Below are 12,824 nucleotides of genomic sequence, written 5' to 3'. Positions count from 1 at the left end.
GTTGCCTTAAACAATAATTCGAATTCAAAGGAATTCACTTTGATTATCAGTTTATAGATAGTAGATATATGCTATAGTAGTCCGGTATCGATGGTTTCACAAAACGAGGTAATTACTGAAGCAGCACCTATATTAAAACGAAGGTCTTTTTTATTGCAAAAATTATATCGATAACTTGAAATATATCGGCGCAAACTAAATTTTCTTTCTTTATAAATACATCTATTTCGATAGACATCAAGATCAATCATTAAGACCTTAGTATCACCAATCTCAGTTATTGATAAAGGGTGTTTAATTTAGACGTGAGGATGTTGATTTGGACGACCCTTGGTGCCAAAAAGACGGCGATACATGCCATACAGCTCACGAAACAGTCAACTTATTGAAGGAAACTTTTGGTAAGCGCATTAGCTCGCGTCGTGGGCCTGTGGCGTGACCTCCAAGATCGTGCGATTTAATGCCACTGACTGACACTACGCAGATAAGCCGGAGACGATTGGTGCCTTGGATGAGAATATTCGGGACGTTATTGCTGGAAAAAGTTATTGAAAATTTAGTCTCTCGGCTGGAACTTATTCGAGACAGCCGCGGCGGTCACTTGCCCAAAATCGTTTTTAAAACATAATGAAAATCTTCTTGAAAACCACATGTCTAGAACAAACATGTTTTAGATGATCGATGGTTTTATGATGATTTAAAAAAAAAAGGGAATTTTATAACACCTTCTTTGAAATCCATTTAATTTCCAATAGATAACTTAATCATTAAAGGGGGGGTTTAAGTTTTTTTTTTCTAGCATGGTGAGAATAAAGTTTCTGTAAATTTCAAAACAAACCACCAAACAAAACAACTCCAGTTCCGTAATGTTAAATTTGGCATATCTAGTTTAGAATCGAAAATATAACAAGAGTATAAGCAGATCTCTCTGTGTTCTAAACGTTTTATGGCTTATGGATCGCCTTTTTGCAGATTTGTTAAAATATTTAACTTCGACTTTAGCCTTTTTCAACTTTTAGCTACTTAACAGATTTTCAAATAACCAATAACCGGGTTACCGACATGAAATTCCTTCTATTAAAATAGGTATAGAGTAAGCAATTTATATGATAATTGGCTATAGGTAGTTAATATATACCACATTTTACAAAAGAAAAAGAGAAGATAATAATGTTGGATTTTTTCTTTGCAGAACAATGAAGTGGAATTCAAAAAGATTTATTGTTGTGTTAAATTTAACTATTATATATACTGGGGCAGTGAATGCATGATCTACATACATACATAAATACATACATATTTATCGATTCGATCGATAACCAAACAAAAGGTAGATTTAAAAATGCTACTAGAGAAACTAGGTCTACAAAAACAAAAATAAACTAATAAGCACATGTAACTGAATATAAAAAGTAAATATCAGATTGGATCCACATATTTGTATATAGTATCTATATTTGTAAATATGTAAGTGCAAATGAAAATATTTACAATAAAAAGAAAGAAGAAGAAAATTAAAAGATTATTACACAAATATGTTAAGTAAATAGCGAAAAGCAAATAAGAATCTATTGATCGTAGATATTTATATTTATATTATTTCTTAGCTTTTGCCTTACACATCTTCTAAGTTTATAAAAGAGTTTTATTTGCAGACAATTTACAGGTAAATGACTTTGACATTATGGTGGGGTCGTTCGATAGGTTATGGGAATGCGCTTTGGCAGAGCAATCATTAGCTAATGTATTCGATTTTAATTCACAACTTTTTGAATTTAAAATTTGAAGTGATTCTTATGTATTAATTCTTGTTTCCATCTTTTGAGTATTGCTCTCATCTCAATTTATTGCCGGCAAATTTGGGAGCTGTGAGTGACAAACATTGGCGAGAGGTTCCATCAGAACATTTTCCTCATGGAGAAGCTCTATCAAGGGAAATGAAGCGCAGGAATGCTTGCAGATTTTAGTTGGAGACTTCAAAAAGACTTTTCAGAACTAATATATTCACGGGAATGGTAAGTATAATTTTTTCTGATGTGTAAATTTTTCTCATTCACATATTATTGTTTGTGGTCCTAGTACATACAAAATTTAATATAAGTTGTCATGTGACAAAAAAGTTAAAGTTTTATTAACCAGTCTATTTAATCGACAAAAATGTTATAAATATAACTGAGTCTTGGTGGAGTCAATCCCTAACTTGCTCAACAACGGGCAAACGTGGTATGAAAGGAATATGGGCCGCACATACCGACTATTAAAATTCAAAAGGCATGATTTAAGAACTTTAGTAGGAGTGCTAACAGGTCACTGTCTAATTGGCAGACATGCCAGCAGACTAAGAATACCATACAACGATTATTGTGAAGTTATAAAGCTGTCTAGGAAGAAGATACTATACGATTAGAACATCTTCTATGCGAATGCAAGGAGGTTCTACAAATAAAAATGTTTGTACTGATGAGCTTCATCAGGCGGTTCAGATGAGACATAATAGAGTGAGGTCATTTAGTTGCGGTAGTCTCACAATTGGCCGTTTTACCAATTGATTCAAAATCTAAAACAAAAAACACAATTAAAAAATTCGTTTTAAGAGAAGAATTCAGAAGTTTGCTTGAGGATTATTAAGAGAAGCTAAACTAAAATCGCTAATATTTTCAATAGTGAATTAGTGAGGGGCACGTGATCCTGTTTCAAACTTTAGTTGGAGTTAGCTTTAGTTTTAAAAAATATTTTCTTTGCGAGTGACTCTTACTTAACATACCCTTGGTTACATTGCACAGCAATACCATTATATAGAACCCCCGCACACAAAATAATTGTCTTTCCCTAGACAATTGTTTTTTTTTTCTATAAAAAGGAAAAAAAAAGTAACAAGATATATGCACCATATACATGTATATAATGAAACTGCAAATGAGCGAAAATTAATCTTGTTAAGAGCTAGTGATATTTAAAGCGGAAATGTGCACACACAAGCGCACAAATACGCGTATGTCGCGCTGCGCGACTATTATGAATTCATGCCAAATGACAATATTAAATGGTATTAAGCGCACACACACACATTCTCGAATATATTGACGAGAGAAACGTTCAACTTCAAGCACGTACACACACATATATACTGATGGGCGAGTGCGCGCTTGCGTGTTATAAAAGTCATTAAGAAAGTAATGCTCACCGCGCACCATCAGAATTAAACACAATAGCTGATGCTGAGCGCAAGAAAGAAAATAAAATGTCGCTGAAGATCAACAGAGAAGCGAGCGTTGTGGCGCTAGCAACATGGTTAAATACAGAAATAAAAATTTAACGAGCTTAACGATAAGCGCTCATCAATCAACAGCGGGCCGAGCAGCAGCGGTGCTGTAAAACCGTGAGTGACACTTGACTCTCAACAAAGAAATTACAAGCTACTCACATACAAATATATATGGGGTGTACGACGTAGCTCTATCGAGCTTTGTTGAGCTAAGCGCTGAGCACGCCACGAATTAAAAGCGGTTTCAGAGCGCATGCGCATCAGCGGCGCCTCAAATTCACGTCATCTTTGGCATCCCATTTATATACACATCACGCTCTGGTATTTGCCTTAAACTCTCAACTCTAAATGACCAAGTGATATTTGTGTGGTTCAAAACAAATTTTAAGTATCGCCAACAATAATGAACGGAGAAGAAAGACAAATAACAAATGGTAAAAACGTTGGCGACAAAACATAACAAGGCTAGCTAGACGGTGGCGGCGTAGCCACTACACAAGAGACGTGTAGCTAGAGTTACTAGACAAAAGAGACACTAGCAGCAGCAGCAACAGCGGCGACGCCAAAGCTGAGGTGGAACAACATGTTACATGTATTAACGGCAACCAGCGGCGAGCAGTTGCGCGCTGTGTACAACGAAAACGAAATGGAATTACTTTCCCAATCGTGGTATAAAACAGCACTACGGGCATGGAGCTTGTCTTATTAGTGTTTAGTGTCAGATCTCGCAAAGATGTGCGCCGGGAGATCTAAAATGTTTCAAAAATCGACAACGTTGTCGCCTTCAACGCGGTTCGCGTTCTACGCAATCGTACTACTGTTACTTTCCTGCTCCACCCAACGCGCGTCGTCAATGTCACTCGAACGTTTGGGTCTCGATCAGAATGACTTGAATTCGGCGGCCATTGCACCCGCAAACAATTATGAAGAGCAAACGGAAACAGATAATGGTGCCGCCGACATTGTGGTGGATGATATGGAATTAGAAGCTGTGCCCACTAACGGCAATACGGATACCTACCTGTTAGTGCCAGCCAGTGGTGCCGCCGAGCGTGAAAGTGTTGAAAAAAATACAATTGAAAGTGTGGGTGATTCAAATGGTGTTGCCGAAGAACCACAACCCAACGAAGCAACAGATATGTTGATGGTTGAATCTAATGATTCGCCTATGCATGTGTCCTTGCTTGCCGTGCCCGCTGAACAAAGTGAATTGGCTGATGCCGATCAAGTGGCGAAAGCGGAAGAAATAATTAACGACGATGAAAGTGTTATGGACGAACAACTACCCAACTTAGATGATAAAATTTTGGAGATTCCCATCGAACCGGAACTTCACGAAGTCGTACCCGTAGTTGCTGTAGAAGTACCAGTAGAATCCATTGAAAAAGTGGATAAGGGACCCTCATCCGTGGAGGTGGAACATGGTTCACGTAATGAGGATACCGTTAGTGCCGAACATGAAACCATAGCCGACATGATCGCCGATGCGGTGTTGGAAGTCGAAAAAGATATGGAGAGTTTGCATTTGGCTGATGAGCTGCCAAGTAATGTACTGCCATTTGAAAGTGAAATATTGGACGAAAGTCAAGCGAATGCTCAGAAAAACGAAGAAACTGACAATTTCCAGGAAAATGCGGAGCAGGATGCTATCGAAAATGTATCTGCAATGGAAGAGGAATTGCTCCCCGAAATCATTTCAGTGCCCGTGGAAGCAGTGCACATTGAGCAAGAGAAGAATGAAGAAAATACCGAACCTTTGCACATAAGTGACAGCACAGTAGAAGATGAGAATTTAGAGGAAAACGAAATTAAAGAAGCAGCAAAGGAGCATTCTGTAGAGAATAAAGTTTCTGAAGAGTCAGCAAGTAAACCCGATGAAATTATTGCAAATGTAGAGCCAGGGCCAGAACACATTATGGATATCCAACCAGAAAGCACTATTAACGAAGATAATCCAAATGTGGAAGAGTTAAGTGTGTTAACCGATACTATTATTCAAAGCCAAAGTGAAGAAAATAAGATCGCAAATAGCAATCAAGAACCTGAAAACAAAAATACAGAAGATTCGACTAAAATAGAAAAAGAAAATGTTTCAGTGCTTAAGGACGAAATAAAAGCAGACGCCAGCGAAGATGGTGTAATGTCTGAAGAGCATGAAGTGAATCCCATGGTGGAAGCCATTGAAAAAGAAATTGATGCCGACCTAGCTGAACGGATTGCAGAGGATAGCAAGCTTGAAGAAACCATTGCTGAGGAGATGACACCAAACGGAGACCATGTAGAGGATAATAAACAAGTTGAAAAAATTACAGAGGATAAACATACTGACGAAACTCAAATCGTTGAGGAAGTACAACAAACAGAAAACGATCAGATTGCAGAGGAAAGTCAAACAGCGGAAGAATTGCAAGCTATTGAAGAAATACAAGCCCCTGAAGAAAACCAGTTGATCGGAGAAACTCAAAGTCTTGAAGAAAACCAATTAGCCGAAGCAGCGCAAAAAACTGAGGACAACCAACAGCAAGTAACAATGGATAACACCAACGTGGCAGCCGAAGCAATAATGCCAGAAGCCGCTAACCACCAATTAGATGAAATTTCGCAGGATGCTATGGTAATTGAAGAAAGTCTGCAAGAAGAAAATATGGAAAATTTGGCGGAAGAAACGTTACCAGTGGGAGAAGTGGCGGAAATAGCTACACCAGAAGAAATTCCTGCTGATAACATCGCTGAGCAAGAACCAACGGCTGAAAATGTTGAAGAAGACAATAAGCTTGAGGAAGCTGCTAGTGAAGACATTAAAGAAGACGCGCCAATTGTAGAGGAATCGCAACAAGAAGAAATTAAAGAAGAACAAGTGGAGCAACAAGTGTCTGAGGCCAACGGTGAGCTGTCAGAATCGGAACAAAAGCAGGAATTAAATAAAGAAGAAGAAACTGAAGTCAACCAAGCTGATTTAAGCGAATCTACAGTGCAAAATAACAGTCAGCAAATTACAGAAGAGAAATTGGAAGAAGATTCTGTACCAATAGAAGAAGAAGCAGCACACGAAACGCAGAAAATAGTGGGGGAGAAATTGGAAGAAGTGAAAAAACTAACAGAGACCGAAACACAACCCGAAGCACAAAACTTTGGAAAACAACAGGAACAAGAACAACCCATACCAGCTGCAGAGTTGGTGCAAAAAGAGGAACAACAGCCGGAAACACCAATACATCTTGTAGAAAATCAAGAGCAACAACAAGAAGCTCAGGAGACCACGTCCGAAGAGCTGCTACAGCAGGCTGTAGCGGGGGAAGCTCAAGAGATCCTGTCTGAAGAGTTGCAACAGTCGGTTGAGGAACAAGAAGTCCAGGAGGCTGAGCAAACTTTGCAACAAGTAGCAGAGCAACAACCATCGAAAGAAGCTGAGGAAACCGTAAATCTACAACAAGCAGAAGAACACTTGGAAGAGCAAGTTCAGTTGGTGAAGCAAGAAGAACCCGCTATTCAACAACAGCAGGAACAAGAGATCGCAGAAGAACAACCACAAACTGAGGCACAAATGCCTGAGGTTCAACAAATACTCGCCGATGCACCTGCACAAGTACCGCTTGAGCTTGTTACGGAATCGCTGAGCAGTGCCCCAATCGAACCCACCAATTCGTTGCTAACAACGATCATACAAGTGCCACAACAACCATCACCAGTAAAAGTCGAAAGTGACAAAGCACCATTAACGGCAACACTTGTCGGTGTCAACAGTCCACCCGCCGCTGCAGCAGCGTCCACAGTAGCACCACTAAATGTCATGGATAGTGTGCTCAATTATGTGAATGCCTCATTTATGCAACTCAATGGCAACAAACAACAGTTAACCACACAAAATCTAAAGGATGACGATGACGCTGATTTAAATGCACAGTTAAGACGCTACGATGGTGCTCAGGTCTGGAGAATTGTTGTGCAAAGTGATCACGATAGGAAAATGGCGGATGAGCTGCAAACTAAATACGGTAAGTGTGGCCAGTAGCAACAGCAACAACAACAATCACAATAATAATTAAATAGTAGACAACAGGTCGATATAAACAGTGAATGTGTGGGGCTTTTGGAAGGGGGGGTTAGGAAGTAGAGACTAGAGGATAGAGGATAGTGTGTTGGCACAGTGAAAGTGAATGCTTGGTGCGCTTGTTTAGCGGCTGTGCTTACATGCTGGCATTGGCAGTGAAAAGCGCAGGCAATTGAGCTGCATGAGGAGCCTTACAGGAAGCATGCCTCTGAATAGATGCATGCATGTGTGTGTGTAATGGCGCTCATTTTACTATGTGACCAACAGAAAAATGTCGGCAGATATGTTAATCATTGGTTGTAGAGGTTACCGTCAATAAGTAGCGTACTTACCAACAAACAAACTAACTAACAGACAACCATAAAAAAAACATCATGGTAATTAGGCTAATGGCATTGCTGCAACGTGACGGCTTTTGAACTATTTTCAATATTATATATATATGTTCATACATATGTATCTATTTTTCACTTTTTATGCAAGACAAAATGTGCAGTTAGAAAGTTTGCAAAACGTTCAAATATTCGCGTACGCTTCACGTGCCGTCGAAGGCAAATGCCAATGTGAAAGGGATGCAGACACAACAAGCCTTGGGCGTTAAGAGTGCCATTTTTGATGTTGGCAAATTTATTGCGTTCAAACAAAATAGTATTGTGAAGGGTAAATTGGCTAGATAGTGACTTGGCAGCGAAAGTAACGTCGTTACTGCGCCACTAAAATATTACTTAGAGATTAATTTTGTATAAAAACAAGAAAAAAGAAAAACAAGTGCAACCCAAGTTGTAATACCCTTCACAGATATATAACATAAAAGGGTACAAAAAGATCTTTATCTTGATTTGGTTTTGAGGGATTAGTTCCCATATACGCAGTCAGACAGATGTTCGAACGTGGTAAAATCGACACAGCTCGTCTTACTGATCATTTATATATATATTTTATAGGGTCTCCGACGTTTACTTCTGGGTGTTACAAACTTTGTGGCAAACTTAATATACATTATTCGGTGTTTAGAAAGCGTTAGTGACATGCTTTGGAAGTAACTTCACTTAACTTAATTGCTGATTTTGACAATAAAAATTATGTTTAAAATTCATTACAAGATACAAGATTAGTAAAGAAATTAATTTGAATGTGAAAAGTTTAGGCTTTAGTTTTGACATCATATACTATTTTCAAACGTTTAATAACAAGTAAGCGTCATATCATATTTGAAACCACATTTGATATTACCAATGATTCATACATCATTCAATTCTGAACAGTTTTATATAATTGTTCCAAGTCAAGAAATTATTACGTAATCTGTCGAAGAAGTCGATAAATTAGCCTAGAAAATTACTCCGTAATTCAAAAGTAAGCTACATGGCTTTTAAATATGCAACCAAATGCATAAGATTTCACAAAAAATTAGAAATAGCACGAAGGTTCCTTCCAGCGATGCTTAGAAAGGATGAATATTTTCTAAAAAAAAATGCTTCAAAAACCCACAAAAGATTTGTTAATATTTTTGGAGACTAGTAGGCTAAAATTTGCTATACGCTTTGTGATCTCTTCCAAGCACTCAGCTACTGGGCCAGGAATGTTGCTAGCGCTTTTCTGCATACCGAGTAAAATCGCTATGATTAGTGTACCAGCAACTAAACACTACCGTTTATACAGCACAGGGATATTAAAAATATATTCGAAAAAAGTGAGACAGTTTTACAAGTCATAAAGGTTCAAAAGGGCCAGGTATAAATTTTGAGGTTAGAAACAAATACTACTAAAATCAAATCTTACTAGAAAATCGTTTATTATTATTATTTTCTTTTTAATTTTGTAATTTTGCATAAAAATATTTTAAAATTTTCTTCATCGGCTTAAATATTTACTTTATTTTTTTTTAACTTCCCGCTAAGAAAATGGAAAATTTTCTAAAAATCGGGAAGATATTGGTTTCACCCCATTTTGCAAAAATCGAGTTCTCAACAGATCTCGACGTTCTGAGGGTCGAGGAAGCTTCCCCGAACATTTCTACGATGATGTCCGTATGTCTGTATGTATGTGTGGATGTATGTGTGTGTGTGTGGATGTATGTGACCCTCTTATAACTATTAAACTGCTCAACCGATTTGAATAAACTAAACGGCATTCCAAAGGGTTTCATTGCACTTTAATTTCGTGTAAGTTTGGACCCAATCGGACCAGTAGATTTCGAGAAATCTCAAAAATAAATTGAATTTCCAAATTTTTTCCAAACGACTTGACTGATCGACACCAAAAACTAATCAGTTCTAAACCTTGAAGAAACACATCGTTTGCCGCAAACCGGGTCGAAATCGGTTGATTTACTTGCTAGATATCGAAAACGAAAAATTTCGAAGAGCTCAAATGCAGTGAAAAAAGCGAAATTTGAACGTTAGCATATGAAATTAGAGGGAAGTTGCAGGGATGGCCCTTGAGGCCAACCGTTTTCCACATTTTTTTTTTGTGAAGTTTGAAATTTTAAAAAATAGGCTCAGCATAACAAAAGAGAATTTTAATACCGTAAACAAATACAAACATTTCGAAAAAATTTTGTTAGCTTTGCACAGGTGTCTTTTGGTAACAGTTTACTAATCTGCGCAAGCGCTTTGCCTGCTGTATTACTCGGGAAAAAGTTGCTGCTGCTCATGCAAAAGAAATTAATGCAAAACAGTCGTCTTTATGGCAGTGCAATTGGGCTTCTTCGATACTCTCTACATTTAACTGATTTATTTATTAACTTTAATCATTTGCATATTTTATTTTTATTGTTATTGCTTTTTTTTTAATTTTTTGAAATTTCACTTTAAACGTTAACATTTCTAATTTGCCTAAGTGATTTTGTATGCTGCAGCATACTTTTCCGCTACTGAGCTGCTGAGTGCATATAAAATTTTGTTCGCGATTTGTATTCAATATGGGCAAAGTAAAGAAGCCTAGGCTGCAGCTGGCCACGAGTTGAACAATGAGAGTAGTTAGCTTTCTTTGCACAGCCGCCAGAGCGAAAGTAAAAGTAACGTAATTGAAAAGTAATGTAAATAAGTAATCTATATTCAGGTAATGAAGCGAAATATTTATGCAGAAGAGTAGTGCCACAAAAAATACATTAAAAAACAAATTATATACTTTATATTGTTGGCAAAAAAGCGCACTATTTTGAAATGTACAGGGAAAGTGTGCAAAATATAAATATAATATATTAAGTATTTAGCAGCAAATACTTTTTACTATTGTAATAGATTTTTTATTAATTGACGAATATGCCCCGTTAGAAGTTACATCTAAATACAGAAAACCAAATTTCTGCATACTTGTCATTTGGTTATGATTCAAGGTCAATGTAGCAACTTATACCATACAAGTATGTGCATACATAACAAACCTATACACATATATGTATGCGCATTTGGTAAATGACAATCTAAATTCAATTTGAACCGCGTCCTCATAACTGTTTATGCTTGTATACATATACAACATCACTTGATACTCATATACATAAATACATATATTAGACATATGTATTGTATATAGGGTACATACATTAAATATACGAGAAAGTTTATATTTATACGCTGGCTATTCGCCTGCGCCGTCGAGTAGAGCGTATTCTGTTGATATAACGAAAATGCTCAACTTTTTTATTCGCACATTCACAAAAATTCTGCAAATAACAATTTTCTCATGGTTAATGAGTTTGTGATGATAGCAGAAATGTTTATAATGAGTTTTCTCAGCAGGAATTATTAAAAAATATATTGCATGCATATACCATAATGCTTATGTATAAGTTTAGAGCTTTTTCAGAGCATGGACGTTATTTTATACAAAAACAAAAATATCTTATATCTGAAAATGATAGAACCCTTAAGCAGAACACCATACCTAATTTAAATAATGCTTAGCGCGACACATAAATAACTTGAAAAAATCAAAATTCAAAAACCGCTCATTTAATAGCAGTAAATTATTTTTTAAACTTTTTTCAAAAAATGGCAACCCTTTTTGAAAATGTATCCGATAAATTTTATTTATTATATTTAGATAATTTATTTTACCAATTTAATTTTATAAAAAAAAATATGTGATAACTTTCTCTTTAAAATATATTTTTCATCGGTAAGCTAAACTAAACCAAGCTGAAGATGTAATAATTACATTATCTTATCAATTTTATTGAATTTTTGATATAAATTTCTTGAAGCCTAATTAGAACTATTACGTTTTTGTCTTCTTGCATTTTTATTAATCTTTATCTTAAAATTTTCAAAAAGGTGGGAACGATTTTACATTATTTTTCATTAATTTTATTCGTTTGTAATTTTTTTAGTAATTTATATTTGTAAAATTTTAAAAAATTTATTTTTAATATGACCATTAATTAGTTTAGCGGCCACATCGGTTGGTGGTCTATGCCACTGAACTCAGTTTTTTGTAATAATAAAATATACCTAAATAACTAATAAGCTACCGTTATTTTATGCACTTACATAGGTTAAAAAACTCATAAGGCTGAGTGAAGTTACAATAATTAAAAAATTTCCATAATCGATTCGTTCCGCAATTTCGTAGCTCATCAAACAATTGCCGTCTATTCATACACACATACATATATACCTATATACATGAATACATATAGCATAAATTATGAAAAATTAAATATTAGTGTACAATCGATCTATTAAAATATTTTCTAATTTTATTTTTCACTTTTGTTTTTTGCTTTCTTCCATTTTCGCACGAATCCGGCTCGATTCCCATTTGTGCTTTCAACTAATAATTAACTAACCATCCATAAAAACACCAAAAAAAAAAACTGTAGGTGGTCAACTGTGGAAGGAGGTGAAACAAGAGGTCGATTACTTGTTGAAGCCACAAGTTTTGAGCGAAGCAGCACAGCATATACGCGCCGCAAATCTGTCCCGAATCGTTCTCATCGATAATTTGCAAAATGTCATCGAAACGGAAAATCCCAGCGCAGAGGAAATCGCACAATACCAGAACCGAAAGGGTAAGTTTCACTAACTTTTTAGCTAGAATCAAGTAAAAAATCAAAATAAAAAACAGGCAGACGCTACCATTAGATGCGCGCTGGCAGGCAAACACTTAGCTGCAGCGAGGCGAGCAAGTGGGTGGTAGCGCAGTGGCATTGTATCAGGTGTAAATGTGTAATATGTTGACGCCGTCACGGGCAACAGTTCACACTTTATGTAAAGCGTACATACTTCATCATTCATATATAAATATCCTCGCAACTAAATAGGGGTATTCACGATATCCACATTAACGGTAATTTGTTGTACGACAGCGCTGTTGCTGGTTTTTCTTACTTTATTTTGCTCTGATAGAACATATGACGACAAAGCGCTGTCAAATATAGATCTCGCCTTCGTCCCTTCGAAAGACGGGTTTACGTGAATGCTACGCACCGGATTTTTATCAAATCTAGCAATTAATTAACTCCAAATTATTTTGAGAATATTCCGGCAGATATTTGGTTAT

The 12,824-nt window shown here is 36.4% G+C and overlaps 2 protein-coding genes across 4 annotated transcripts in view; one reads left to right on the top strand and one right to left on the bottom strand.

Annotated features, from left to right (window-relative positions):
* Positions 1–12,824, bottom strand: part of LOC106627915 (serine-rich adhesin for platelets) — a 70,610-nt gene that overhangs the window by 14,478 nt on the left and 43,308 nt on the right. The window lies entirely within an intron of this gene.
* LOC118681454 (uncharacterized) overlaps positions 3,971–12,824 on the top strand; it is a 49,260-nt gene continuing 40,406 nt past the window's right edge. The window contains exons 1-2 of the mRNA XM_036366152.2: positions 3,971–7,260; positions 12,145–12,333. Of these exons, the coding sequence (XP_036222045.2) occupies positions 3,999–7,260; positions 12,145–12,333 (3,451 nt within the window). The 5' untranslated portion in view covers positions 3,971–3,998. The remainder of the gene's footprint in view (positions 7,261–12,144; positions 12,334–12,824) is intronic.

The sequence above is a fragment of the Bactrocera oleae genome, chromosome 5, assembly GCF_042242935.1.
Source record: "Bactrocera oleae isolate idBacOlea1 chromosome 5, idBacOlea1, whole genome shotgun sequence".
Lineage (NCBI taxonomy): Eukaryota > Metazoa > Arthropoda > Insecta > Diptera > Tephritidae > Bactrocera > Bactrocera oleae.
This window is presented reverse-complemented; position numbering and strand designations above follow the sequence as displayed.